The sequence below is a fragment of the Daphnia pulicaria genome, chromosome 7, assembly GCF_021234035.1.
Source record: "Daphnia pulicaria isolate SC F1-1A chromosome 7, SC_F0-13Bv2, whole genome shotgun sequence".
In the NCBI taxonomy this organism is placed as follows: domain Eukaryota; kingdom Metazoa; phylum Arthropoda; class Branchiopoda; order Diplostraca; family Daphniidae; genus Daphnia; species Daphnia pulicaria.
In genome coordinates, this window is record NC_060919.1 from 1922086 (window position 1) to 1948075 (window position 25990).

General features: G+C 41.6%; 8 protein-coding genes and 1 long non-coding RNA gene across 15 annotated transcripts in view; 5 read left to right on the plus strand and 4 right to left on the minus strand.

Annotated features, from left to right (window-relative positions):
- Positions 1-25990, minus strand: part of LOC124349621 (LIM homeobox transcription factor 1-alpha-like) — a 947038-nt gene that overhangs the window by 23334 nt on the left and 897714 nt on the right. The window lies entirely within an intron of this gene.
- Positions 1077-3886, minus strand: LOC124349917 (glucose-6-phosphate 1-epimerase-like). Its single transcript, XM_046800851.1, has 6 exons — positions 3783-3886; positions 2775-2826; positions 2631-2689; positions 1930-2267; positions 1703-1859; positions 1077-1640 (listed from the first exon to the last, which is right to left on the minus strand). Exons 1-6 carry the CDS (start codon positions 3853-3855, stop codon positions 1480-1482), a joined length of 840 nt encoding a protein of 279 aa, XP_046656807.1. The 5' UTR covers positions 3856-3886; the 3' UTR covers positions 1077-1479.
- On the plus strand, positions 1531-8701 carry LOC124349500 (protein 4.1-like). Of its 4 annotated transcripts, none has more exons than XM_046800169.1 (11): positions 1573-1657; positions 3233-3299; positions 3358-5047; positions 5558-5705; positions 5767-5946; positions 6027-6247; positions 6321-6473; positions 6550-6564; positions 6623-7169; positions 7252-7621; positions 7686-8701. In XM_046800169.1, exons 3-11 carry the CDS (start codon positions 4952-4954, stop codon positions 8110-8112), a joined length of 2157 nt encoding a protein of 718 aa, XP_046656125.1. In that variant the 5' UTR covers positions 1573-1657; positions 3233-3299; positions 3358-4951; the 3' UTR covers positions 8113-8701. The 4 variants fall into 4 exon arrangements, with proteins under 4 accessions (XP_046656127.1, XP_046656125.1, XP_046656124.1 ...); XM_046800168.1 differs by having other exon boundaries at positions 3233-3286; XM_046800170.1 differs by having other exon boundaries at positions 3233-3286; positions 4857-5047.
- On the plus strand, positions 8812-13028 carry LOC124349447 (myotubularin-related protein 10-B-like). The gene is made up of 9 exons (XM_046800056.1): positions 8812-9029; positions 9165-9225; positions 9584-9729; positions 9818-9964; positions 10029-10153; positions 10219-10518; positions 10588-10889; positions 10958-12424; positions 12493-13028. Exons 1-9 carry the CDS (start codon positions 8982-8984, stop codon positions 12678-12680), a joined length of 2784 nt encoding a protein of 927 aa, XP_046656012.1. The 5' UTR covers positions 8812-8981; the 3' UTR covers positions 12681-13028.
- Positions 13028-13880, minus strand: LOC124350113 (U6 snRNA-associated Sm-like protein LSm7). The gene is made up of 3 exons (XM_046801127.1): positions 13772-13880; positions 13327-13531; positions 13028-13249 (listed from the first exon to the last, which is right to left on the minus strand). Exons 1-3 carry the CDS (start codon positions 13877-13879, stop codon positions 13113-13115), a joined length of 450 nt encoding a protein of 149 aa, XP_046657083.1. The 5' UTR covers position 13880; the 3' UTR covers positions 13028-13112.
- On the plus strand, positions 14581-17973 carry LOC124350299. 3 transcript variants are annotated; one of them, XR_006920694.1, is made up of 5 exons: positions 14581-14782; positions 17138-17282; positions 17347-17427; positions 17537-17554; positions 17622-17973. It is a non-coding gene; the product is annotated as an uncharacterized LOC124350299 (long non-coding RNA). The 3 variants fall into 3 exon arrangements; XR_006920693.1 differs by having other exon boundaries at positions 14581-14786; positions 17347-17554; XR_006920692.1 differs by having other exon boundaries at positions 17347-17554.
- Positions 14897-16950, minus strand: LOC124349729 (XK-related protein 7-like). The gene is made up of 6 exons (XM_046800537.1): positions 16740-16950; positions 16216-16680; positions 15920-16122; positions 15594-15827; positions 15294-15526; positions 14897-15224 (listed from the first exon to the last, which is right to left on the minus strand). Exons 2-6 carry the CDS (start codon positions 16590-16592, stop codon positions 14991-14993), a joined length of 1281 nt encoding a protein of 426 aa, XP_046656493.1. The 5' UTR covers positions 16593-16680; positions 16740-16950; the 3' UTR covers positions 14897-14990.
- Positions 18960-20420, plus strand: LOC124349891. The gene is made up of 2 exons (XM_046800818.1): positions 18960-20068; positions 20132-20420. The coding sequence occupies exon 1, from the start codon at positions 19131-19133 to the stop codon at positions 20052-20054; it is 924 nt and encodes a 307-aa protein (XP_046656774.1). The 5' UTR covers positions 18960-19130; the 3' UTR covers positions 20055-20068; positions 20132-20420.
- LOC124349849 (TD and POZ domain-containing protein 1-like) lies at positions 21414-25705 on the plus strand. Of its 2 annotated transcripts, none has more exons than XM_046800754.1 (6): positions 21414-21486; positions 21848-22981; positions 23049-23310; positions 23630-23867; positions 24250-25420; positions 25489-25705. In XM_046800754.1, exon 2 carries the CDS (start codon positions 21923-21925, stop codon positions 22967-22969), a length of 1047 nt encoding a protein of 348 aa, XP_046656710.1. In that variant the 5' UTR covers positions 21414-21486; positions 21848-21922; the 3' UTR covers positions 22970-22981; positions 23049-23310; positions 23630-23867; positions 24250-25420; positions 25489-25705. The 2 variants fall into 2 exon arrangements, with proteins under 2 accessions (XP_046656710.1, XP_046656711.1); XM_046800755.1 differs by having other exon boundaries at positions 23630-23791.

Below are 25990 nucleotides of genomic sequence, written 5' to 3' on the forward strand. Positions count from 1 at the left end.
TTGTGTTGATCAAATAAAGTGAAAAAGATAAATGAAATATTGCAAGATAATGAAGTTTATTGCTCAGCAGTCAGCAATACATGAGAATGAAGAGAGCAGAATAATGGAACCAAAGTCAAAGGACAATGATTAAGATATAAAGCAGTGGATTGATATAAGTGATTATACTGTGTTTTGTCCTTTGTGCACAGCTCAAAAGGAATAAATTTGGTCATTTCTTGGCTGCAGCCTCTGCAGCTTTGAGGTCCTTCAATTTTTGCTTTTCTCTCATCAGATCGGCATCCCTACAATTACAAGAAAGGATTAGCAAATGTATTCAGCGTGTGGGTGTGTGATGAACATACCTCTGCTTACGGGCTTCGAGGGACAATCCCTTGTTACCCTCCTTTTCAGCAGCTGATTTGCTCTTTTGCAAATCAGAAGCCTTCTTGGCTGCTTTGTCACGAGCGAGATCTCGTTGATTTCCACCTTATGAAAAACAAAATCAAATTCTTTTAGGTATGTTGACAGCCAAAGGGATGGAAGCTTCTAGTACATCTCGACCCATTTCTTTTTGCTGGATTAATAACAACTAGAACCATGAAAAAACTTACGGGTCATGGCGCTGATGGGATAAAACGAATGGCGAAGAACAAAAAAAACTCAATTAAAGTGAAATTATAATAGCACAAGAGGAGATGGAAGCAGGCTTGCGCCCAAATTTCTTTAAGTCGTACTCTCGGAATCTCTGACTGATGTCTGATGTGATGCGTTTTAGCTCAGGGACTCCACCTATGGCGATCGTCTTTTGTTTCGTGTACGTGTTGCCAGTTTTATTTGGCGCCAAATTCGAAAACAGTACGAAAATAATACGACAGAGCAGACGGCAGAAAAATCTGCAGAACATCCGGGAGTGTGTTGCACACACATGTTCTTTTTTTGGAGAATAAAAAAGAGTTTATTGAAAGCCATTTTTATGCATTTGAACATTCTAGAAAAAGGGAAATTTTGTTGGTATGAACGAGGAGGAGCGTCGTGAGAATAAAAGGAACGACATTCACGTAAGAAGAAAAATACGGTCTCACTGGTATTTTTTCGCAAGCCCATGAAGGGGGGCGATAGAATAATTGTGTCTCTGAACACGAGACAACAAACGTTTCAAACAAGAAAGAGAGAGAACCAGAGGAAAATGTTTTTTTGAACACCAAATAGCCATAATAGACTTGATTTTGAAGAAATTGCATTTCGTTGTCATGTTGAATCTTGTTATTGCTAAAAAGGATGGATTCTTGTTCCCCGTTCTATGAACACAAAATACTAGAAACTGATTTGCCCTTTGATTAATGAAAACAACTTTTGTGATTCTTGTTTTTTAAATGTTTGATTTTGGTTATTTGTGTGATGTCAAATTCAATAATGATGAAAATTTTATAGGAGAAAAAGAGTTAAAAAATTGGACTTGTTGGATTTTTTTTTCTTTCTAGGTTTGTCTGCAGAGTCTCACATGACTTGGAGGATTTCAGATGCCTCGAAAGCAGTGCCAGGCAAAAGAATCACTGGAGCTGAAACGTGTCCAGCCTCGACGCAGATCATGTTGGGGTACTCGTCGTCACCAAAGTCTTGAATTTCCCTGGCTTTTTCAACCCATGGATTCCACACAACTGCATCGATAACAAGAGTGAGTATTTAGTTTTTAAACAAAACAGCCAGTCTAATGTCTCACCAGTATCGGGGAAGTTGTACTTTTGAATCCTCATCTTCCTGTTGGACACCACGTTGGTGATGATGTGTTCCTGTGGGGTGTTTTGGTACACTCTGTCTGTGTACTCGTTGACAGTCACCACATCTCTGACCTCCTGGTACATGGCCCCATCCCTGGTCTGTTGAATCGTAGAAAAATAGAGATGAGTGTGGGGTACAACATCTAATTAGAAAAGTCTAGATTGTCACCTTGTCGACAAAAGTGCAGCCCTGCAGCCCAGTGATTTGACACCTGCGAACATCAGGGACCTTGAAGTAAGTGTGTAGCAGTAGATTGAAAGAGAAGGTGGCTTCCTTGCCGACATTGTAGACTCCGATGTTAAAGTGCAATTCTTTTTCACGGAGAATGAGCCGATAGGAGAGGCGGAAAGGAAAGTTCCACATGGACCTGGTCACCTCGTTGTCCACAATGCAGAACATGGCCTCGATATCGCCAGATGGTAATCGTTCGGGCGATTTCTCGACGTGCCAACGAATGACGCGGGCGAATCCATGCTGAGGTCCGTAATTCCACGATCCGAATTGAGCTGGGCAACCCAAAAAAACAGACAATTAAAACAGTTTTGATGACGAAAAAAAGTTGTTTTTCACGAGAATTTGTTGTAGTTTATTTTTATTTGTTAAGATCTTTTTTGCCCTGACTGGCCCGAGGATAGTTAAGGAGGAGGAGGGGGGGAGACTGCTGAGTGAGTCTGAAGCGATCATCATCCATCATTGAGGATTGACAGGACATGGCTGGCACTGCACACAGCCCAGTCGAGAGAAGAAAAAAAGAGTAGGAGGAGGATGTCTGCCTTGAGCGTCGACCACAAGAGATAGATGGCATGTTGTAACGTGTAGACAGTCGGATGAGGGGGGGGGGCGATTAAGGTCAAAGTTAAATAACTTACGGAAAACGAACGGGATGCCTCCGCGGATGGCCTTTTTCCCGTCGAAAACGGCCTGTTTACTAAGGGGTAGAAAGAAGAGTAAAAAGTTAAAAAAAAGGTGGTCATTTTAAACGATGGGCGAAAGACAATCAAAATTCAATTTACCTGACGAAAAGTTGCTCCTGATTGTTGACTCGCCACGAAACCACCGTAGCGCCTAAAGGTAAAATTATTTTAATTTTAAAAAATTCATTTCTCTTTTGTTTTTCTTCAAGTGCAATAAAATCAAATGTTATCTCTCCATTCCAAACTAAAATATAAAAATAGACAACAAGAAAATACTCGTTTTTCCCCCCTCCGTCATATACTTTTTTGTTTCCAGGAGAAGAAAAAAACTTGGCTGACAACCTTTTGCGCCAGACGCAACATAAAAAAGTGGTGCGTTCAGTTTTTTCTTCTTCTTTCGGGAAAAAAAGGAGGGGAGAGGAAAAAAGTGGGCGGTTCGAGTTGAAGTGACAAGAGGTTCTCGATCCGCTTCAGCCACCAAATACCCAAACGCATATGTATAATGTAGACTGAATTCAATTGGAATGTTCTTTTGTTTTTATTCGTGACTAATATAGTTTGTTGCCCAGTTGATGACTCTACACAAGGACGGCAATAGGAGCGTGAAAAAAGTAACCGCCAAATGTAGTACATTACAATTTAAAAAACCATTTAATAATAACTTTCTTTTTGATATCAATAGGTATTTGCGCCCGCAACCATTTTCCCTTTTTGTTTCTGGGTTGGTTATCTGATGTGGTGGTGGCCGGCCACGTATCTTTATTTTTTTGTCGACCAACAAAAAACAACCAAACGACATTATTCGAGGTGCGGGTTGGAAACCGGTGGCGATCCGAGCGCCACCGCCACAAAAAAACACAACAAACCATAAATAAGGAAAAAAATAAGGCGGGCTACTATTTTACAACTGACAACTACTACACCAACCCCACCACTAAGATGAAGAAAAAAAAACCAGTCTCGAAAACCAAACCGATCCGAAAGTCGACACAAAAAATAACCCAAACAATTTCAACATTTCAACTGTCAAATTCTACCGAATTGCTTAACTTTTGGTTTAATTCTAGGCCGATTGGTATAGGGAAATGTTGCAAGTGGTTAACTGACCGTGTAAATTGATTGTGCACGTGGTGTTATTGCCGCGATCGAGGACGACGACGCTAGTGGGCGCGGCGGCCATGTTACTACTACCACTGCCACTGCCGCTCGAGTACATGGCGCAACTGACGTGCCGGCGCGGCTCCACCACCTCCTTTTATAACCTCCGCATCTCTCCATCCCCCTCTATCTCCCATAGGTTTTTTTCTTCTTTTTCCTGATAATGTCATTTTCTCTCTTTTCTGATTAGTCGTTGGCCATTTGGGGATGGCTAATGCGATTGATGGTCGATTCATTTCGATTTGTTTCTCTGATTGATTTGTTGCCCATCGACCAACGTTTCAAACGACAATTAGGACAAGTTGTTTTGACAACCGCTAGATGGCGAAACACGTCGGATGACCCGCAAAAAGATTAAACTGGACAGAAAAAATTCGATCTTGAAACTTTTGGAATGTTTTATAATTAAAAAGAATAAAAAGTGTGTCCGTCTTTGGCAGTAGAGGAGAGCCGCGGATGAATAAATAAATCGGCCAAACGGCAAGAGTGAGAGACACACGGGCGAGCCCGGTCGATCGAAGAATTGTGTTCCGGTGCGGGTGGGGAGGTGCAAGTATTTGCGCTTGCGCTGGCCCAGTCGAAAAATGTTTCCCGTTTTTTTCTTTTTTTCTTCTTCTTCTGCCCCGGTCGAGAGTTTGCCGAGTTGGTCGGTCGCCCGTCTCGTCGATCCAGTGGCCGGTTTCCTCTGCTGCAACACTTTTGTGTCGAGTCGTCACAGTTTTGGGATCGCCCAGGAGCCAAGGGCCGCAAAAAACAGACACCCCCCACCAAAGAAGAAGAAAAGAAAAAGGGTGGCCATTGTGTGTGTGTATGTTGTGTGTGTGTGTGTGTGTGCATGTGAGTGTGTGTGGATATTCCAAGGAGAAGAAGAAGAAGGAAGTTTGGGCGACATTTCCGGCCTCTTCTTCTTCAGTGTGGAATCAAAACGTCAATTCAAGTTGTTTCCCCCCCCCAGCCACTTTTGATATCCACTGGGTTATTTCTTTATTTGTTTCAATCCGATCGTGATTTTATTCAAAGAAGGAAATTGATGGTCGACTTGATGTACTACCCCGTCCAATCGTGAAAAACTTGACAAACACAAGAGGAAAGGGGAGCGTCAAAGGGCCAACCTGGAAATGTTGAAATTCAGTAGCAAAAGTGACGTCAACGCCGAGTGCAAGTGCATCGTGCGGCTATTGGACGATTCCGAAGTCATCGAATGCGACATTCAGGTAAAAAAGAACCAAGTAGCAAGCAAGGAAGGAAGGTGGGTCACCTCCCCTTTACTATCCACCTCGCCCCAACCCTCCTTCTTTACTCCCGTTTCTTCTTCCTTTTCAAATCAATTGGAATCGTGAAAAATGGCCACATGAGATTTGTCCAGGATATTGTGTCTTGTCAAATTTGATGGGAAAAATAGATATAACTCTGGTACTGGTCGAATAATATTTCGTCTGAAATGGACTCGGATGTGCCCCACACACACGGAGGGAGAGAGAGTGACGGAGGTTGGGCCTTTTTATTGATTGGCTCAGTCCAACCCCTCCCCCCACCCCACCCGCACTACCCAACCCCACTCGTCCGGTTACCTCACTTCTCTATCCCGAACTGAAGGAAAACGGGAGAAAACTTTTGAGGGTTTTTTTAAATTTCGATTCGAAATGTTTTTCCTGGGAATTTTTTAAAACTTAAAAAAGTTCTAAAATCTAATATTAATTTGATTATTTTTATTTTTTTCCCAGCCTCGGTGCAAGGCCCAGTACCTGTTGGATTACGTCTGCGAGCAGCTGGATGTGCTGGAAAAGGATTACTTTGGTCTTCGTTACGTCGATCACCACAAGCAAAGGAAATGGTTCGATTTCACCAAATCAGTGGCCAATCAAGTCAGAGGTCAGCGAATTCTTTTGATACATCTTTTTTAAAGATTTTAATTTGATTTGAATTAAAATAGACGCTCACAATTTGGTGCTTTGCTTCCGGGTCAAGTTCTACCCGCCGGATCCGATGCGACTTCAAGAAGCCACTCGCTACCAATTGTACCTGCAGTTGAAACGGGACCTCCAGCACGGGCGACTCTACAGTCCCGGCCCGGGTCACGACTTGGCATTTCTCGCTGCTCTTTGCCTTCAGGGTATTTCTTTCTTTTCTTAATTTAAATCGATACTTTTTCTATTTTAAAAAACATTTTATTTTTGGGGGATACAAAAACAGAGGAATTGGGTGACTACGATCCTGAACGCCATCTGCCCGGCTACGTCTCTGAAATGAATTTGGTGCTAAACCAGTCGGAGAAACTGGAAAATCAGGTGGAAGAATTCCATTCGGGACGGGTCGGCGCACTGGTCGGCATTTCCGCCTCGCAGGCCGTCAACGCCTTTCTCAAAAAAGCCGCAACACTCGACACTTATGGCGTCGATCCTCACCCAGTCAAAGTGAACCAAAACATTTCACTTTAAAACTAAATTCAATTTGATTTTTCTAATCGATTCAATTTAATAAAAACAGGATCCGAGAGGAGCTCGGCTTTACATCGGGACGAATCACAGCGGAGTGGCCACCTTCTACAACGGACGTCGGACTCATCACTTCCGCTGGATCGACATTTCCAAGCTCAACTACGAAGGCAAAATGTTTATCATCCATCTCATCATCATGGAGGTATGACTTAATTATTACATCATTCCCATTTCTATCCAAACTAATTTCTTCATTTTTCAATTTGGGATTCCAAAAGGATGCCAGAACCAAGGTAACATTTAATTGATCCATTTCCATTTAAATTCAAGTCTTAAAAATGTCAAAAACAGAAGAAACACACGGTGGGATTCAAATGCGCCACTTCGTCGGCCTGTCGCCATTTGTGGCGCTACTCGGTGGAGCAGCGCATCTTTTTCACGTTCACGTCGTCGGCGGAAATTCCAGCTGTCGTCACGGGCGGCAGTTTCTTCTCGCGCGGATCCAAAGTTCGTTATTCCGGTCGGGTGGAACGCGAGCTGGCCCTGGAGGAGGTGGCCCTGCTGGCCGCAGCGGCCGCCTCCAACCAGGAGCACCCTGACGGAGTAGGAGGTGGTGAGGGCCATCCAGGAGCTGACGGGACCTCGTCGTCGTCCGGGGCGACGGGCGGCAGACGCCATCGATCGGCGGCTTACGCCTCACGACGCTCGGCTTCTGAGCCAATCCGCGGCGACGACTTCGACGACGACTACGAGGACGACTGTGAGGAGGAGGAGACGGACGACTTTTCCTTCGATCGCCACCGCTCCGGCGAACGCAACACTCCCAATGGATCGAGGCGGAGTAGAAATCACGACGACTCGTTGCCAAGGCAACGCCATCACCCCCACGATCAAGACGGTTCGTCTGCTACGACACCAAACCAATAGAAACAAATTTCTAATCTTTTTTTCATTCAATTTTGATCCTGATTTTTAATTAGTTGGACCTGAAGGACACGACAGTTACGAGGCGTCGTCGTGCGGGAGCGGAGCCAGTCAGGACGACCGCTCGGATGTGGCCAGTTGGGTGGCGCTGGACCTGCGGGGATTGCCCCGTCACCACCTGCAACACCAACAGCACCACCAGCACCACCACCACAACAGCAGCAGCAACGGCTACGACACGCTGACGATCGACTCGGATTTCTACGGTTACGCCGGCAGCACGACGGGCAGCACGGCCGCCGATCCGTCCAACAACAGCTGGTCCCTCCATCCCTCCGACACTCAGGATCCTCATCACTGGCGTGAACGGGACCATTCCGGCAGTCGCCACTCGGCCTCGCCAGCTCATTACTCTTCTTCTTCGTCGTAATCATTTCATTTTGACTCTTTTAAATTTTAATTCAATTAAAAATGATTTGAATTAAAATAGGAGGTACAAGGACGAACCGTCGGACGGCTGGTTGGATTCGGTGCCCCGACAGCGACGACGACGAGAGCTCAAACTGTCGGAGCAGGTCCTTAGGGCCGCCATTCCTCTACTACCCCCTGGTGGAGGATCGCTCATCCCGGCCGGTCCGTCGCCCGTCGGAGCGGCCGGCAACGCGTTGAAGCGCCACATCCAACCGGCACAGCACCCCTGTAAAATGTGGACCAAACGGTTCCTGCTGCTGGGCACGAGCCTCTTCACGGCATTTTCCTTCATGGCCCTCACGCTGATCCTCGTCTACGAAACGGATTTCCACTGGGCCATTCATTTGCGTCACTGGCCCGAAATGGTTTTCATCCAGCGACATTTGTACATTCCATTGCGTAATCTGTTCCCCATCGGATCCTCCTCCTCCTCATCATCACCGTAAAAAACCGTTGGACGAAAGATAAGAAAAGTGGAACATTTTGAATTTCCTATCACAGCACTCGACAAATCAAATTTTCTTTTTTCTTTTTTATAAATTGGTAACTTCGGCGTGACACCTGGCGGCCGAAATAACAATCACTTTCATCAATTTTATTTTTGATTTTTCAAAACAAAAAAAAAGCTTTTTTCCACATTTTAATAATTCTAAATAATAATAATAATACTCGTCAAAAAAATCTCTGGTTGTTATTGCTCATAAAAATTCCTTCTCATTTCCATCAAAAGAAAAAAAAACTTGTCCACTGCTACAATCGACCCAGCTCACATCACGTCTGTCTCTTATATAATTGAATTATCTTATATTGAAAAAAAACCAACAAAAAAAACAAGCTTCTCTCAAAATCATTTCAAAAACTAAAATGTCTTTCAATTCTAGAACAATTCATCACACGTTATAATTATGTCCGTTCATTCCGTGTCATTTGTTGATTTCCTTAAACTGCGTTTTATCCTTTTTATTTTTCCTCCTCCTCCATGCTTCGTATACGAGACAGAAAAGTTCAACAAATACACCACTCGTTCAAACATTATTATTAACCACGGTTCTTTTTAAAAAAAATAATCCATTGTTTCATATTTTCAATCGATGATTTCCCCCCCGGGAGGCAAAGATATAAAAGCACATTAGAGCCACCTTAGATGGAATAGCAATAGCCGACCGGTCCCAACCAAAAGTAATCAGACAGTATTTGTGTGTGTGTTATTCGTGATGATTTCGTGAACAAAATATTTGGTCATTTTTTTCTTTTTTACCAACATTTTTATTTGGAGTTTCTTGGGAGTGGGGCGGTGGGATTTTAATTGTCAAACATGAGTTCCTTTAAAACGTACGTCGATATAACCGAACACGGGAGCGAGGTAAAGACAAGTTACATTTCGAGCTACAGCAGTGACGTTTGACAGTCCCAACCCACAACGTCTTTTGATTGTCTTGACCTTGGTAAATCACGTCACCCGAGTTTCTTTCTTTCTTTCTTTTTGATTGTTTTTCAGGATTACGAGTGGGTCATCAGTGATGAAGATCATCCAAAGTTGGAGCCTCGACTATTGCCAGGTGAGAAAATCCATACACAAAAACAAACTTTTGCTGGTTGGCTATTTTTGGCCAACTGCCAGGTGGTTCATGTCAACACTGTGGGCAAGATTTTTTTAAAAAACAAAATGCTGGCGCCTGCGCGTCGATCCGCGCAGACTCGTATCCCTGTCATTATATGTAAGAAAAAAACAAGTGATTAGGAAGGTGCTGCCAACTCAATTAAAATAATCATGTGCGGCTACACTTTTGGTGCCATTCTGGTCCTCATTTCAATGATCATCATTTTCATCCTCGTTGAATACAGGAGATTCAAAGCCCTCTCCTGGTAGGGCATTAGCAAAAATTAACCGAAATAATCTCATTATTATCTACTCAGGTGAGGTGGTGGTGGCCTCAGCCAGCAATGTCCTGAAATTTGCCTCGGTCAGTAACAGGAAGCATGGCATATCAGGCTGCCTGTATGTCACCAACTTCAAAATCGCCTTTGTATCAACCACATCAAACTATGCAGGAAACCCAAAGGTGATTGTTTTGTGGTGTGATTACGTTGACAAAAGTTGTGCCAGGGCAAGTATTGATTTTCACTCCTCCTTGTTTTCTCGACACACAGGATGAAAGGAACAAACTTTTGAGCCAAAATGAAGTTTGTCTGGCCAACATTGACCAAATCTACCAGGTCAATGGAGAGCGCCGTAAAAAACTCTTGCCTGGAACAAGCATTATAACAAATGTCAAGACAATTCAGCTTGTTTGTAAAGTAATGTCATTTTTTACATGTCACAAAAGTTCCAATTATCTTAAATTTATTAATTGTTTTATAGGATTTTAGTGTACATAGTTACAGTTTCAAATTCTGTCCGGTGGGGTTCCACAAGACGGTCATCAATGCCATTTTACATCACAGTTTTCCTAAAAGGATCGAACTCCTTTTCTGCTTCGAGTGCACGTAATCATTTATACCCATTTCATTTCTAAAAATAACATTTAATTCTTGATACTAAATGATTTCAGGTTACCACCGACCCAAACTGTTCACGAGATGCAATTCTTCACCAGCGGACACGACTGGGAGAGCGAAGTGGAGAGGTGCCACTGCAACGAAGGATGGCGAGTCTGCAGCGCCAACGACAATTACCAACTCAGCGCCAGTTTACCGCAGGCATTCGTCGTCCCCCGATCCCTGTCGGACAATCAAATCCTCAAAGCCTCGAAGCATTTCATGGGCAATCGCCCGCCCGTCTGGTGTTGGGGACACATCAACAAATGCGTCATTGTCCGCATGGCCGTCCTCCATCCATTCATCACCGACACGTAAACAATTTCAAAAAAAGATAATGGAAAAACTAAAAATTAAATTAACGAGTTGATTGATTCAAACAGGCAACAGGAGAGCATTATGTTGGAACACGTCAGGAAATCGCATCCCAATTTGCGGGAACCTTTGATCCTGGAACTGGACAAATCGATGCCAACCTTGGCAGAGATCCACGCCAGTTGGTGCAAACTCCGCGATTCGTCCTGTTGCCCCTTGGACAACATTCAAAAATTTTGGGAGAACGACAGCCGCTCCCTTTCGCTCATCAACGGATCCCGTTGGCCTCACCACGTCATGATTTGCCTCCGCATGGCCAATCGGGTGGTGGAGGCCGTCAGCCAGCACCAAGTCTCGGTCGTCCTCCAGGGTAAACAATTATTTCTTAAGTCCATCATTGAATCAATTCAATTCAATTTCTATTTCTTTAAATTGCAGAGTCGGAGAGTCGAGATTTGAGCGCGGTGATCTCGTCCTTGGCCCAGTTGATTATGGATCCGCACTTCCGCACCATCAACGGGTTCCAGAGCCTCGTCCAAAAGGAGTGGGTCACGCTCGGTCACGCGTTCACCAAACGGTTCGGCCGCATCAGCGAGTACGAGAGCCAGCAGTCGCCGCTGTTCCAGCTGTTCCTCGACTGCGTCTGGCAGATGCAGCACCAATTCCCCATGTCGTTTGAATTCAGCGAAACTTATCTGACGTCCCTGTGGGACTCGCTGCACAACACGGTCTTTGACACTTTCTCCTTCGACAGCGACCGCATCCGCCAGCTGATGACCCAGCCACAGCCGCAAGAAGGAGGAGGAGATGGATGTCCAGTCGCTTTGATTTCACGGTCCGTCTGGGACTGGTCGTCTCAGTTCCACGATGTCGACATTGGCCTCTTTCTCAATCCGCTTTTCAGCATCACCTGTCGAGTCGCAGCTTATCGACAGCGCAAAGGAATTCCGGCGGCCAATTACCACAACGTCAACAACCTGGTCCCGCGCTGGATCCCCGGATTGGCCTCGCACAACGACGGTGGTGGCGGAGGCGGCACTCGACCCAGACGCAACAGCATTTCCGGAAGCATTTCCGCTCTGAGAGCCACCGAGTACGGGGCGGCCGAGAACAAGAAGACGGACACGCTGGGCCGCAGTTGGGGCAGCCGATTCGGTTTGGCCGCCTTACCCGAACACCACGGCGGCAATTCCGTGGGAACTCTGAGTCGGGCCGGCGGCGGTGGTAACAGCGAAGGCGGAGGAAGCGGAAGTAGCCGCTGGAAGCGAATCCGCGGGGCTCTTTTCCACAGTCACGGCCGCTCGTTCTCTCCTCACCAACAGCAGATCTCATCCATCGAGGAAGGGATGGAAATGCCGCTCATGTCCAGCAGTCACCACGATTCGTCGGCCGTCACTTACAGAGCGTCCAGGGGCATCGTCGACCTGGGAAATCATCCGCAAACTCAGCAGAGGTGGACAGTCTACGGAGCGGCCGTTTACGATCCGATTCCCAGTTACCCCATCAAACTGGAACCCAACAGTAAACCGTTGAAACTGGACCTGGGCAAGGAGTGGGAGGAATTCAAGCCGGGCAAGGATCCAGGGCCTGACGGAGGAGACATTCCCTACCACGAACTGGATTGGCCCGTTTATTCGATGCTCCCGGTGGCCGATTCCTTCGTCGACTTCCGTCTGTGGAGTCAGTGCTACTTGCGGTGGATTCCGGTTCTCGACGTCCGCGGTGGTGGACATCCGCCCGTCTATTTCCATCACTGCGCCTTGGTCAACGACATTCTCAGTCTAGAATCGCAGCTGGACAAATTGCACCAGTGCCAGTTGCAGCACGACTTGAGTAACAATGGCGAGGCGGACATTTCTTCGTCGCCCAGTCAACGTTTCGTCACCATGAGCGACCATTCACCGGGTATCAACCGCTGTCGACTCACTTTCAATTGTTTGTTTGTTTTTTCTTAATTTTGATTTCTTATTCAGGCCAACCTGGAAGTCAGGTGACGTTGAGCAGCTTCCACCCGTTCGTCCAGCAACAAAACGATTCTGCCTTGTCATTCGGCGAGTGGGAAATTGTTCCTTCGCCCGTCATTTCCGGTTCCACACTCCGTTCTACTGGAAGTCGGGCCGTCGAAGCTGAATTCGATTCCGACTCTTTTGTCACCGATTGAGATTTGAACATCAGTTATTATCATTGCCTTTAGAATTTTCCTCTCGATTCATTTCACGTTGTCCAGTTCGTTTGACGGCCGAATATTGTGTCATTCACACAGAAAGATGAGACGGTGCCTCTCCAATTTTCCTACACTTAAAAGTACATAATATGAATTCGACCATCGTAGGCTCTTATTTTCTAATCGCCTTCTAAAAATATAATTCTGTTTTGCATTACTGCTATATAACTGCATAAAAATTGAATCATTTATTCAAATCATCGTATTATTATCATTGTCGATCCGTGTTCTTTTACCTATCCGTTTTTTTTAAGGATTTTAATAATATTATTATACTATTTCGCCTTTTTCTTGTTCTTTTATTATTGGAAAATTGGGAAACAACACACAGACAAATGATCATTGGTTCAATTTAGAAAAAAAAATCAATTATTCTGGTTGAATGAAAGGGTTGGCAATGGCTTCCATACCGTCAGCAGGGCAGATGAGGACAACTGCTGTTCCACGACAAACCACCAAGCCCAACTGTCTGGTGTCTTCTGACAACTTGAATGAATCTTCCGAATCTAGAAATACAAGTAATAAGAGGAATTTTAAGTCAATCTTGTTTGACACACAATTTGTGGCAATTCTCAAGTCTTACCTCTTAGATATTCTACCGTGTTGTCCAGGACAATGTTGAGTAGAGGATCGTAACCTTTAAGTATACCAGCTGCCTCTCTGCCTCCGGTAAACTTGACTCTGATCAACTTGTCCATGTAACGGGACAAGTCCAAGATTCTTTCCTTCTTCTTCTCCTTTAAATCTGCTGGGCTACCTGTTGCCGGTGTGGATTTATCGACCTTTTGCTAAAAAGAAAGGAAATAAATAACGCTATCAGCAAAACCCATATATAATTCTAAAGCAGTAGCCAGTAAAAGCCATGAGTGACGTGACGCATTGCTTTTAATTGCACCCAATTTACGATAGGCAGATCAATGTTTTTCAGACATTATTTAAAGCTTAAATATTTTCATTGCTTGTCATTTCATGTCTTGGGATTATAGACCACTATTTCTGGTATTTCATTTAGTAAATTAAATACTTACGGCTGCCATTTTTGCCGGGTTTCGTGTACAGAAAACAATTGCTAGAGTCGTCTGCAATGTTGTAAAAATCAAACGTCGGAATAGGCCTAGCGCTAGCACCGGTGCCATTCATTTCAATGAATATTTTAACCACTCTTTTTTTCATATCTTTTCTTTATTATTTTTCCACGAGTAACCTGAGCCCCGTTCAAATCCGGGGAACTTTAGTCTAGCGTAAAGTCGGAATGTTTTGTCTATTCGCTTTTCTTTAGCTTAATCATCTGCCCGTAATAGATTTTATCGTGGGAAATCTGCCCAGTACCTTACTTGAAAATTTCGTCATCACGGCGATGCTATAGACATCTGGTGGTGATGCTGGTTGTTGCGTCATCACGGCGACGACATCTGGTGATGGGCATGTTTGGGCATGTCCATTTTGGGGGAGGAGCCTGTGTTGACACATTATGCGTGACATGAATAAGCTCCTCCCCCAAAAGCTTGTTGTTTTATTATATATGGATTCATTGAATATTTTGCAAGACGTTTTTTTTTTACTGCGGATTTATTGAAAGCCTTATCAGTTTGGACCGGAGATGGACTGGCAACGGTCCCACATGTGTACAGGTAACGAACAAGTTCTTAGTGCGGCAGAGCAGCCAAATACGATTAGTCAAGTTTCCATAACTATGCTGGATTTGAATTCTATAAGACGAAATCAGATTACTTAATACTATCCCGACACTGCATTGGTGTTCACGAGGATCTGGTTAAACTATTGAATGCCAACAACAAAAAGAACAATACGATATTTGATGGATTCCATTGAACGATTCTTTTGATATTTCAAATTTTCTTTCTATCTACACCGAACAGTAAACGAGTTTTTTAAATGGGAAATCTTTTTTCTTCAGGTTAAAATTGAACTGATCCGGGATAGTAGCCTGCCCTGCTGTATCGTTGAGTCTGATCCTGCCAGCTGCCACATTTGAATAATGGAATCCAATTGAGTCCAGCCGATCACTTTGTCTTGGGGTAAGTGCCAATCAAATGATCTACTGTTCCTTAAGGTTAAAACTGTAAGAGAAAAATGTTAAATGTCATTAGATAGCGACTTTCATATTGTCAGCTTATAGCAGAGGTGGCAGATAGAGGTGTGATTCTGTATTTCGTCAAGATTGATCTTAACGTGACAATTAAATAGAGGGAAATAAGGTTATGGCCATGTTAGAAAATCAACAATTTAAGGCGATAAGGTTAAGGCTGTTTCAGGTGTCGACTGGTCTTCTGTTTGGGTTGGGGTAGTGTCGCTTTCCCGCATTTTGTTGATTTCTTTAACCCACCAAAACAATGCGAAACTGGTAAAAGTCGTCGCAAACTGAATGATCCAGTAAATCCTTATTATATCCCAATCATCGCCTTTGCTAAAACTTTCCATCCACAGGATCATGAGGATCACATTCTCGCACAAGCAGACCTATGACCCCATCAAATCGATAATCTAGTTAAAGGCATACATTTTTTAAATCAAAAATTGTTAACTCACCGACTGATACATGGCAGGTGAGAATCGAGGGTGTGTGGGCTCCTTTTCTCCTGCCTTTTTTGTGGGGTACAAATAAGCGAAAAGGTGGAGAAATGACAATCTCAACGAGTCCATGAAATTGTAATTTGTTTCCAAATGCCAAACGAAAATTGGGATCAAGTGGGCAATGCAGACGGGCCAAATTATCCAGCCGTATGCCGATGCGAACAAACTTAAGGCCATGAGTCGGCCAACTAACGTTTAAAAAGTAATTTAAAAAGGTTTTCTATTGATAAAAATGAAGCAATTTAAATAATTTACCTATCCACAAGAAATTAGCTAAACATAGAATGGCGCTATTTGTCCAGTTTACGTCTTTAATACAATTAATCGCTGCATCATTGTTGTAGTCTATGGTGATGCCGTTTGATCGATTTCGTTGGTTCAAATTGCCACTTTTCTTCACACCGTCCATTAAACAGATTTTTTGATCGTACGAGACCAATGTCCATGCCAAGCTGACGACAGTGAAGATTTTGAAAATCACCGATAAAACTATTAAAATAAGATGGATCATTTTAAATCATTTTCAATCATTTTTTCAATGGTAACAGCTGCGTAATCATAATATAAGAATAAGCAAAAACCTCCAAAATGGGATCCTCCTTTTAGGGCGATGTAAAGTTTGAGCAATAATTGAGGCGCAGATTCCATGAAACTGTCAAATTGGCGCAGTTGTAGTAACTCGGCATCTTCCCAAATCATTGCGCTAAAATAAATGTTCTTGGAGGCGTCGTCATTTATTTTGGCTTGTTTCGCTAGGCGGGTATATTTAATTAAATCCCAATACCTGTACGAGAGAGATTTTCAACCCCAAAATAACGTTGCATGAACTTACAATTTAGTCAAATTGAAAATTCTTTTTGGAACATATTATACCTACCTCGGAATAGGACAGACCAAACCGAGGACCCACTTGCTCCACCTGGCCACATGGGATTCCTCTGGCAAACGATCTCGGGGGCCACAGGTTTTGTTGTCATTGTAAAACAGGAAACTTCTAACAGTCACAATAACCGCGGAAGTTAACCAAAACCCCAAGTACCACCAATCTTTTTCTTTCTTGAAAATCAGCCAATTAACATTCCAGCCAATGTGACAGACGTAAAAAACTAATGAAAGGCAGTTTGAGCAGATCAACCAATTTAAGTTGGCAATTTTAAGATTGTCTCTGCAGCGATCTTCAAACTTCTTTGAATCTTCTTGACTCGGTTCCACGTTGGGGGAAGTTGAGTGTTTTCTTTTTTTAACAACTCCCATTTTCTGTTGTCAACACAAGTCCTCACGACCGTTTCTCTTGCACACAGCAACTCGACGAAAGGGTTATGAGTGGGCAGGTCGTGTTGCGCTGGATCAAATGGCAATTAAACGGTATTGCCACTACGGTTGTACAACACTAACACATACCAGCTAACGTATCCAGACAGATGCAAAAGAAAACTAAGACTGTAATAACGTAGTTTGGCCAGAACCAAAGCCGATACACTAATGAAATTCAAGGAACACATTGTGATTAGATAAATAGCAGAAAAGAGGGCGTCACATAACGCAGGGCTCCCTTGGAATTTCATCACTTGTGTAACAGTTTAACAAACAGATAAGAATTATCAATTGCCTTTCTTTCGCAATTCTCCTTCTCCTCCACAATATTAAATTACGTTTATTTAACATAAAGTTCCATTAACTGTGTAGTATATTTTAATCCCGTCATATTTTAAAAAAAGTAATGTTTTTTTTTTGTTTTTTTTTTCGTTTTTGAATTTTTTGTCCTGCAAATCGATTATGAAATTGGTCGCGAACGATAGTCGATGTTTAGTGACTAGCATCCCCTGGCGAGGAATGGTGACAACTTATTGTCAACAAACAACGTTTTGAAAACTGACATGCCCATTATGTGGGCCAAAAAATGTAAATTTGGAAGCAACTGCTGGTGCTGGACTGTTCATTCAGGTGAAAAATTTAAAAGTAATATATTGTTACTGATTTGATATCGATTTCTGTTTTTGTTGTATAGGAGAAAGTCAATTGTTTAGAGACCCAAGAATGAATGAATTGTTTCGCTGCCTCAAACCATAACCCACTAGTAAACTAAATGGTGAATTTTCAATTTTGATTCCTTATTTGAAAATGAGTTAATTGAGTCCTCTGCTTGACTAAATCCTAATCACCTGACTGGGAAATTTACCCAATCTCACATACAGTAGACTTGTGTAAAAATAAATGTAAGTATAGACGTAAATTAAAGGAACACAGTTTCACCTTAAAAACTATCTAATCATTTACATCAAGTTATGACTAACACTGCCCAATGATACCAGCAGCAGTTGCTACCATTGAATCTACGTCTATGTCAGGAGCAGGTGATGAAACAGGCATTTGAAGGAGTGCAATCTGGCCACCTAGCCGAAAGACTTTTCAACAGCAAACTCGTCAGCTGCATGAGTAAACAACAGTTGGCTTTTCCTTATACATAGGAAAATACATCTATTGGGATCACGTGAGAAGTGGAAGCGTTTAGCCAACATCGTCAGCCGCATTGAACAGAACAATCATCTGGAGTTGTCGCAGACCCAACAGATTTTGAAGCTCAAAGTGTCACCGGATGTGAATTGATGAATCGTTAAATTCCATCAACTTCTGCTTGAGGCAAATATTTTAACTATAACCTCTTCTAAGACTTTGATCTCGATTGAACGTAATGACCATTACCATTTCTTTCCCATAGGTTTAGCCGCGTCGGACTGGACCTGGACTTACTGCGTGGGTTCCTCTGCACTCTTTGCTTAATATACTTGGAAAATTACCCACTTTGTTTGAGAAGGCAGTAATGACTGCCAACGGATTCCGGTATTAGAATAACAAAGACGTAAATCATTTTTCAATTATTTAACTGAATCGCGTTATCTTAGCGGGCAGAGTTGCAGCATACGGCATCCATCAGCGACATAATCAAGGAGGAACGTCCACCCGTGCTGTAATTTCATTCGTGGCGCAATCGTATCATTTATTATTTAGTTATTCTCAGTCATAATAAAGTAACTTTGGTTTTCTTTTCGTCAAATTTATTATTCCGATTTTTTATTCAAACTATTTTAGGAGGCTATTAGAAAAGGAACTTTCTGTGATTGTATTAACTGTTAAGTAAACCATTTAAATTTACTGGGGAGCTGATCAATCAAAATTCCCATAGACTATCTAACCTCGTGTCCAGCTGATTTAAGGGGACAAGCAACGAACAGCAACGAAAAGGGGGAAATTGAGAGACATACTACATAAACTGTGTTGGGGATTGCTCGGCTGAGCCAAGTTGGGATCGGCTCATTCCAGTTCATTATAGCAAAGAGTGTTGTCATTTTACCAACAGACAGTCAGGATTCTTAAAATGTCGAATTCCCTTGTGAAGTGTTCTGATTTGAAGAAATTGCCAACTCATACTTGCTCGCTGATACGGAGAAGCTAAGCCGGTATCAAACTATCAACTTTTCTCGGTGTAGTGGAGGGCATTCATCAGTCATCACAGGAAAGTTTTATTCCTGATTTTGTATTTTCTGCAATTTATTTCTGTAATTTTATTGTGCCGTTACTGGTGTGGGATGGTATGAGATTGCTACGTGAAATGAAATAAGAAAACAAATTCTTTTAGAAAGCGCTAACCTAGAGAGCTGACAAATTGGCAACACTGTTCGCAAATTAGACAGACAAAGTGACGTCATTAGTGTTGCTAGAAAGTAGAAGCTGAAGCAGGTGTGTGCCAGCCCAGAAAGCAATCGAATTGTTTTTGTCTTGTTTGCTTTTAAAATGTCTGAATTAGTAGATGTTAAAGAACATGTCAAAGATGTTAAAGAAGTCCGCCATGGATTATTTCGTGTCTACTGGCAATTCAGAGAAACTAAGGATACTCCTGTTAAAAACGAAGGACTAGCTTTTCCTAGTCTTCTTAAGTTCGTTGAGTTTCAGCTATGTGGATCACAATCGGGACGCAATTTCGTGAGCTCTGTCACTCTTCTCTTTTTAAAAGAGTTTATTTGGTTCGACGTCGGTCTCAGACAACTTCATTCGTCCTTTGTTACACCCATAAATTCTGGTGAGTGGCCACCCGACAACTTCCTGGACCTACCCAAAAAGTTGGATGAGAATTTCCAAGAGCCAATAAAGATGTGGATAGAAGGTGATTTCCATTATTCCAAAGATCTTCAATTTCTTCAAAAACATCGTAAACACAAGTGGAAGACCTCTCTGCAAGTTAATGAAGTGGGCACTTTCATCGTTATTTATATTGATTTTGGCACAAGTGAAGTAAGACAAACTCACATGATATGTGGACTGGCTGAAATGTTTCACTCTCAAACCCATTGTGACGTAACTTTCAAGTTCAAAGGCGGTCAATCCATTGGTGCACACATCATCATCTTATCAGCTGCAAGTCCTGTGTTCGCTGCCATGTTCCAGTCTGATTTCAAGGAGTCAAGAACCCATGAAGTGGTCATTGAAGACATTGATTTTCAAGTGTTTACCCACTTCTTGAACTACCTGTATTCATGCCGAATTCCCAAACTGGCTAAAGACGGACGCTGTGAGCAGAAGCAGACCATCAACTTGCTGTGTCAAACTGCTGATAAATACTTGGTTGAGGATCTCAAGAACGAGTGTGCCAAATTGTTGAACCAGTTCGACGATGATGATTCTGATTCTGACTGTTGTGCGTACTACAACACCGGCTAATTTGACTTTTAATGGTAATGAGAAATTTTTATTTTCTTTATCCTTTACCTAATATTTGTTTTTATTGTTTTATCAAGGATCGAGTTTCTGAAACATTTTGATCGGTGAAACACGCTAACTAGTCCATGGTCACCCTTGCTGCCCGTTAATGACTGGAACTGGAAAAGACGTTCGTTATTTGTCCTTAAACTGAAATTTTGTAATGTTTTTTTTCCTTACTTGTAACCTCTTTACTCGGAAAACTGTTAAGCAAGTCCTTAAGCTTCTATAGCATTAACTCCTTATCCCCGCAACTACAATGTAAGTTACGCTGATGTAGATCTTCCGTTTGTAACAAATATCAGTAAAAGAATTGCTTTGAAATTATCTTCCATCGCTGGATTCTACATCGCAGCCGAATTCTTGCATATCTTGTTATTTAGCTTTGCATTTTCCGCATTTTCCTTATTTCGTGATTGTAATATTTTAAATAATTGTCTTCTGGTTATCTCTGATTTAACTCAAGAGCTCTGGAGAGCAATCGGTTTAACTTAACATTTTTTGGTAGCAATTCCGTCGAGAAGTGGGAAATTACAGACTACAGAATAATTTAATTGTCTTTTTTTATAAATTTGTGCCGTACGAGTCGTGCAGCGTCTTGCATTTTAGACATTTTCTAAAACCCCCACATCAGCGCAGGTTTTTAGTAGCCATTTGCTATTTCGGTTTTCATTCTAGGGCGTACAGCGTACTATTCCAGCTTTTTAACAAGCGATCTCCCACTCAACCGGACCGAAATGGTGGGGGTACTTTTCGGATCGTAATCCGGAAAAGAACTTTACAAATCCGGACTAGGTCTAATCTGTTCAGAATCGCAAGGCGATTCCAACGGAATTAAGTCCGGATTTTTATCTTTTCCCGTTCACGAGATAATCACGGTTGAAAATCGTGAAATATCACGAAAACCCAAAGTCTCCCCGTCCGACTACATCGCTTTTAGCCGTATATTCGGCTTGTAAAAAAAAACTAATTGATACAAAATGTAGCCCTTTTATCCCTCTTTCAGAATCCAAAAGGATTTTTTATAATTCTTTGAGATGTTTGAGATATCACGATTTTCGTGATACCCCCATTTCGACAAATTTTTCAGGCATTTCATTCGGCGTTGCCGATTGCCGTATATGTGCTTTTCGCCCCCTTTCCTGTCCACTCCTTCGCTTTTTCCCTGTTTCCTATGTATCAAGGCCTTGTATATCGATACAGATGGGACTTGATACATAGGAAACAATGGAAAAAGCGAAGGAGTGGGGGCGAAGTCACATATACGGCAATCGGCAACGCCGAATGAAATGCCTGAAAAATGTGTCGAAATGGGGGTATCACGAAAATCGTGATATCTGCTTCTATTAGTTTTGTAAAATCAAAGTTTTTTTGAAAGTGCAATTTCATCAAGGTAAATGTTTATTATTGAGAAAACTTTATTTGCAAGCTTTGGATTCGGGTATACACTCACCCAACATGATTAGATTCGTTGGCCCCCACGTTGTAGAACCTGTAGAACACGTTCGTTTTTATAATTCATTATCTAATCATTATCAATTTCACTAGACTAGATCAGCAGTTAAGTAATAATTTAGTTTTTGAAATGTGTAGTTTTCTTCAGTACTTTCATAATTGTTCATTTTCGTGAAGTACAGGTCTGACTACTTGTTTAACAAAGGGTTACGTTTTCATTTGATAATATTTTGCAAATAGAAGTATTGTAACTAAATGTTTTTATATATCTATTATCTAAATGTTTCTTGTTATTTCAGAAAACCTGTGGAAAAGTGAAGATTTTCACCCGTTAACATTTCAAAATTACTTTGCCATCAAGAAACAATAATAACATGGACGAAGAATTTATCGACGACGGCCAAGGCAAAGTAACGGTAGATGAAGTTCGAATTGGATTATTCCGCGTCTTATGGAAATATTTCCATAATGTTGGCAACATGAAAGATTGTCGGATTTGTCGCAAATTTCGACTGTCCGGATTGCAGTTTGATAGTGATTTCATGATTTCTAGGAAGAAAGAATCGATTGGTAGGCCTAACGTAATCACGCTTAAATTTATTTCTTGCAGTGACCGTTCCACTAGCAAACCTGAAGATGAGCAATCAAAATCAAAACGCATCAAACTAGAAGAAGAATCAGTTTCACCGAAATTGAGAAGTCTGCCTCCTATCAAAGTATTGTTGTTTGGCGAAAGGGTACCTCAAACTCAATATATTCATGGCAAATGGAAATTTAACCATATCCAAACGTTAGAGGGAGGTAATCCTTTCGTCGAGTTTTTGATCGATTTTGGGACGAACGAATTAGTTGAAAAATTGGTTACCATTCAAATGGGACGTATTCTTCACAATCAAACTCTGTGTGATGTGATCTTCAAGTTCAAAAATGGTGATGAGATCGGGGCCCACGTAGCGATCCTTACGGCCGGAAGTCCTGTTTTTGCTGCCATGCTTCAGACGGATTTCGTTGAGTCGAAAACAAGAATCGTGAATATTGCAGACATTGACATGGACGTTTTCAAAGAAATGTTAACCTACATGTACACTGGAAAAGCTCCAAATTTGGTGAAAAAGAACTTTGCTCGGTCGGTTTACGAAGTTGCCGATAAATATGACATCGAGTTCCTCAAAAAGGTTTGCGAAGACCTCCTTGTAACCCAACTGAGCATCGATAACGCTGTGGAATTGTTGGTTTGGGCACAGTTCCATTCACTTCCCAAGCTGATTGAAAAGGCTGTGCAGTTTATTGCGAAAAATTCTGAGGAGCTCTGCTCCCAAGCCAAATGGTTGGATTTCATGGAGGATCATCCCAAATTGTGCCTGAAGATTATGCAGAGAATGGCAAAATTCGTCCTGATGACCTGTTCAGATTCAGAATAATTAGCATTTCAGGTAAGACGCTTTACATTTCCATTTGTTATGGTGCCATGTCATTAAAATTGTTTTATTGGTTGCCTAGAGGTTTTTGAAGTTCCACCTGCGAATCTACGAAGTCTGAATGAAAACAAGTGCTCGCGAACAAGGATGAACTCGCAAAGTCGTAATTGTCAACTAATAATTTTCATCAAATTAATTTCCTTTTTTTAACCTAACTTAACCAAGTTGAGCATTAATACATGATTTAAATTTAATTGTTCGCTTTTACCTTGATGGGGAATAAACTTTAAATAAGAAGTGAATCATCAAAAAGGCATTTGACAAAAACGGGCAAAACAGAAAAGGTAGATCATAAATTTATTTCTTATTTTTCTGACGTCATTATAAATTGGCGGCATGGTTGTTTTTAAATATTAACCATGCTTGTAAAGAATAATAGACACAATGGCATTAGTGAAAATGTGTTGTTCTTTAACGTCTTACTTCGTGGAATAGTTTAGTCATTTAGTGTACGACGATGAGACCCACGATTCTGCATTTGTTGCTGCCATAAGAAGAGGGTGACTTGATTGAAATATTTTATGTACTTTAAGTGTGTGATTTAAGTCCGTTTTGAAAGGTTCAAACTCAAGAGTTTAATTGCCCTATCAATTTCCTTTATAGGCTTACCCTTTCACACACCCCTTCAAATTTACTCTCACGAGGCGTACATAGTGCGGCTGGTGGTTCACAGGTGGCGCTAATCTGAACTCTTTAGATTGTCTTCTGCTTTGTCATTCGTGAAGGAAGTCGTGAGCCGAATACCCGAATAAGACGAGTACTAAAGTAAATAGTACCAATAGTTGCTGCTTCTATTATATTGTTTAAAATAGGAGTTCTTGAAAAGTACAATCTAATCTAGGTATTTTTTTTGTCTTGGGAATATTGAGACACTAAATTAGGGTACACACACCTATCATGTTATAGACTCGTCGCCCCCCACTTTGTAGACTACATTCATTTTAATTCCATCACTTACTCACTTTTACTAGACTAGATCAGCAATTAAGCTACAATTTTTATCAATTCATTCTCTACAGCATTTTCAAAATATTTCGTTTTCTTTAAGTTGGCTGCTGGTTGTCGAATGGAAATGTTTAACGAAGAGTTATGTTTACATTGATAATATTTTTGAATTGATTTTAAATTATGTATCTTTTCAGAATTTGTAGTTAAAAGTTCTAAAACATTAGTATAAGATGGAAAATGTATAACACTGATAATAATTTTGTTTGTCTTTCCAGGAAAGCCATGAAATAATCGAAGATTTTCCCCTTTTCTGAACTTCAAAAACTGTTTGACACAGCTGGTGAAATAATTACGTGTCTTGTATGCATCTCGACTCTTGAAAATCCATCCATCATGACTGAAAAACCAATGACGGGCGAAGTAACCGTAAACGAAGTTCGATTCGGATTATTTCGCGTCGTATGGAATCTTATGTTGGAAATGGGTAACCACGTCACATATAGTCAAGAATTTAGCCTTTGCGGAACACAGTCTGGCCAGAATTTCCAGATCTCTACAGAGAATACAATGTTTAACAACATTGTCACACTTAAATGTATTTCTTGCAGTGACCATTCTGCAAGCCAACCTGAAGATGAGCAATCAAAATCGAAACGCATAAAAATAGAAGAAGAATCAGTTTTGCCCGAATTGAAAAGTCTGTCTCATGTCGAAGTTATGTACTTAGGAAAAAGTGAATTTCAAACTGGAAATGACCCTAGCAAATGGGAAATCCTAATAGACCAAAAGCTGATGGGAGAAGAGCCTATGATCGAGTTCTGGATCGACTTTGGGACAAACGAGTCAAATGAAAAAATTGTTATCAACGGACTGTCAGAAATGTTTCACAATCAAACTCTGTGTGATGTGAAGTTCATGTTAAAAAACAGTGAAGAGATTGGGGCCCACGTAGCAATCCTTACTGCCGGAAGTCCTGTTTTCGCTGCCATGCTTCAGTCGGATTTCGTTGAGTCAAAAACAAGAATTGTGAATATTGCAGACAGTGAAATGGACGTTTTCAAGGAAATGTTAGTTCACTTGTACACTGGAAAAGCACCAAATCTGATGGAAATGAACTTTACTCAGTCTGTTTTCGAAGTTGCTGATAAGTATGGCGTCAAATCCCTCAAAGACGATTGCGTCAACCTCCTTGTATCTCAACTGAGCAACGATAACGCTATGGAATTGTTGGTCTGGGCACAAATCCATTCGCAGGCCAAGCTGATCGAAAAAGCTATACACTTTATTGTGAAAAATTCTAAGGATCTCTGCTCCCAAGCCGAATGGTTGGATTTCATGAAGGATCATCCCAACTTGTGTGTGGAGATTAACCAGAGAATGGCAAAACGCATCACCATAGGATATGACAATGGATGCTATTCAGATTAAAAACAATTTCCAGTTATGGTATGAAGACTTTTTTTTTCTTTTTTTTTACGTTACCGTTTTATTAAAATTGTTTTTGTTCCCAATAGGTTTTGTGAAGTTGCAACTAGCGAATCTACGAAGTTTGAATGAAAACAGTGCTGTTGTGTGTTTGTGTCGCGAAAAACTCGGAATTGTTACTGTCATCTTATAATGTTCATCCAACTATAATTTCCTTTTATCTTACTTTACCATGTTGAATCATCTAAATTTAACTGTTTATTTCTTTTTACCAAAAAAGGTAAATAAACTTAGATGATAAGTTCATACCACATTTGCGGATTTTTCCACTGTTCAACAACATTTTGCTTCGTGTAAGGTATTGCAGATGAAAGTTTCTGAGGCTGTCAATTTAAAGAAGTTCGTCATGAATTGTTTCTTATTCACGGCACTCAGTTGGCTTCCGTCGCTGCTAGTCGATAAACCATTTCGCCCAATGTTACTTTGAAGTTTGATTTTGTGACAAATTAAAATAAAAATCCCAAATGGAATGACGGTGGTGTTTGAAAATCAAACGCTGTGCATTGTGCAATGTTCAATTTCAATTTAGCT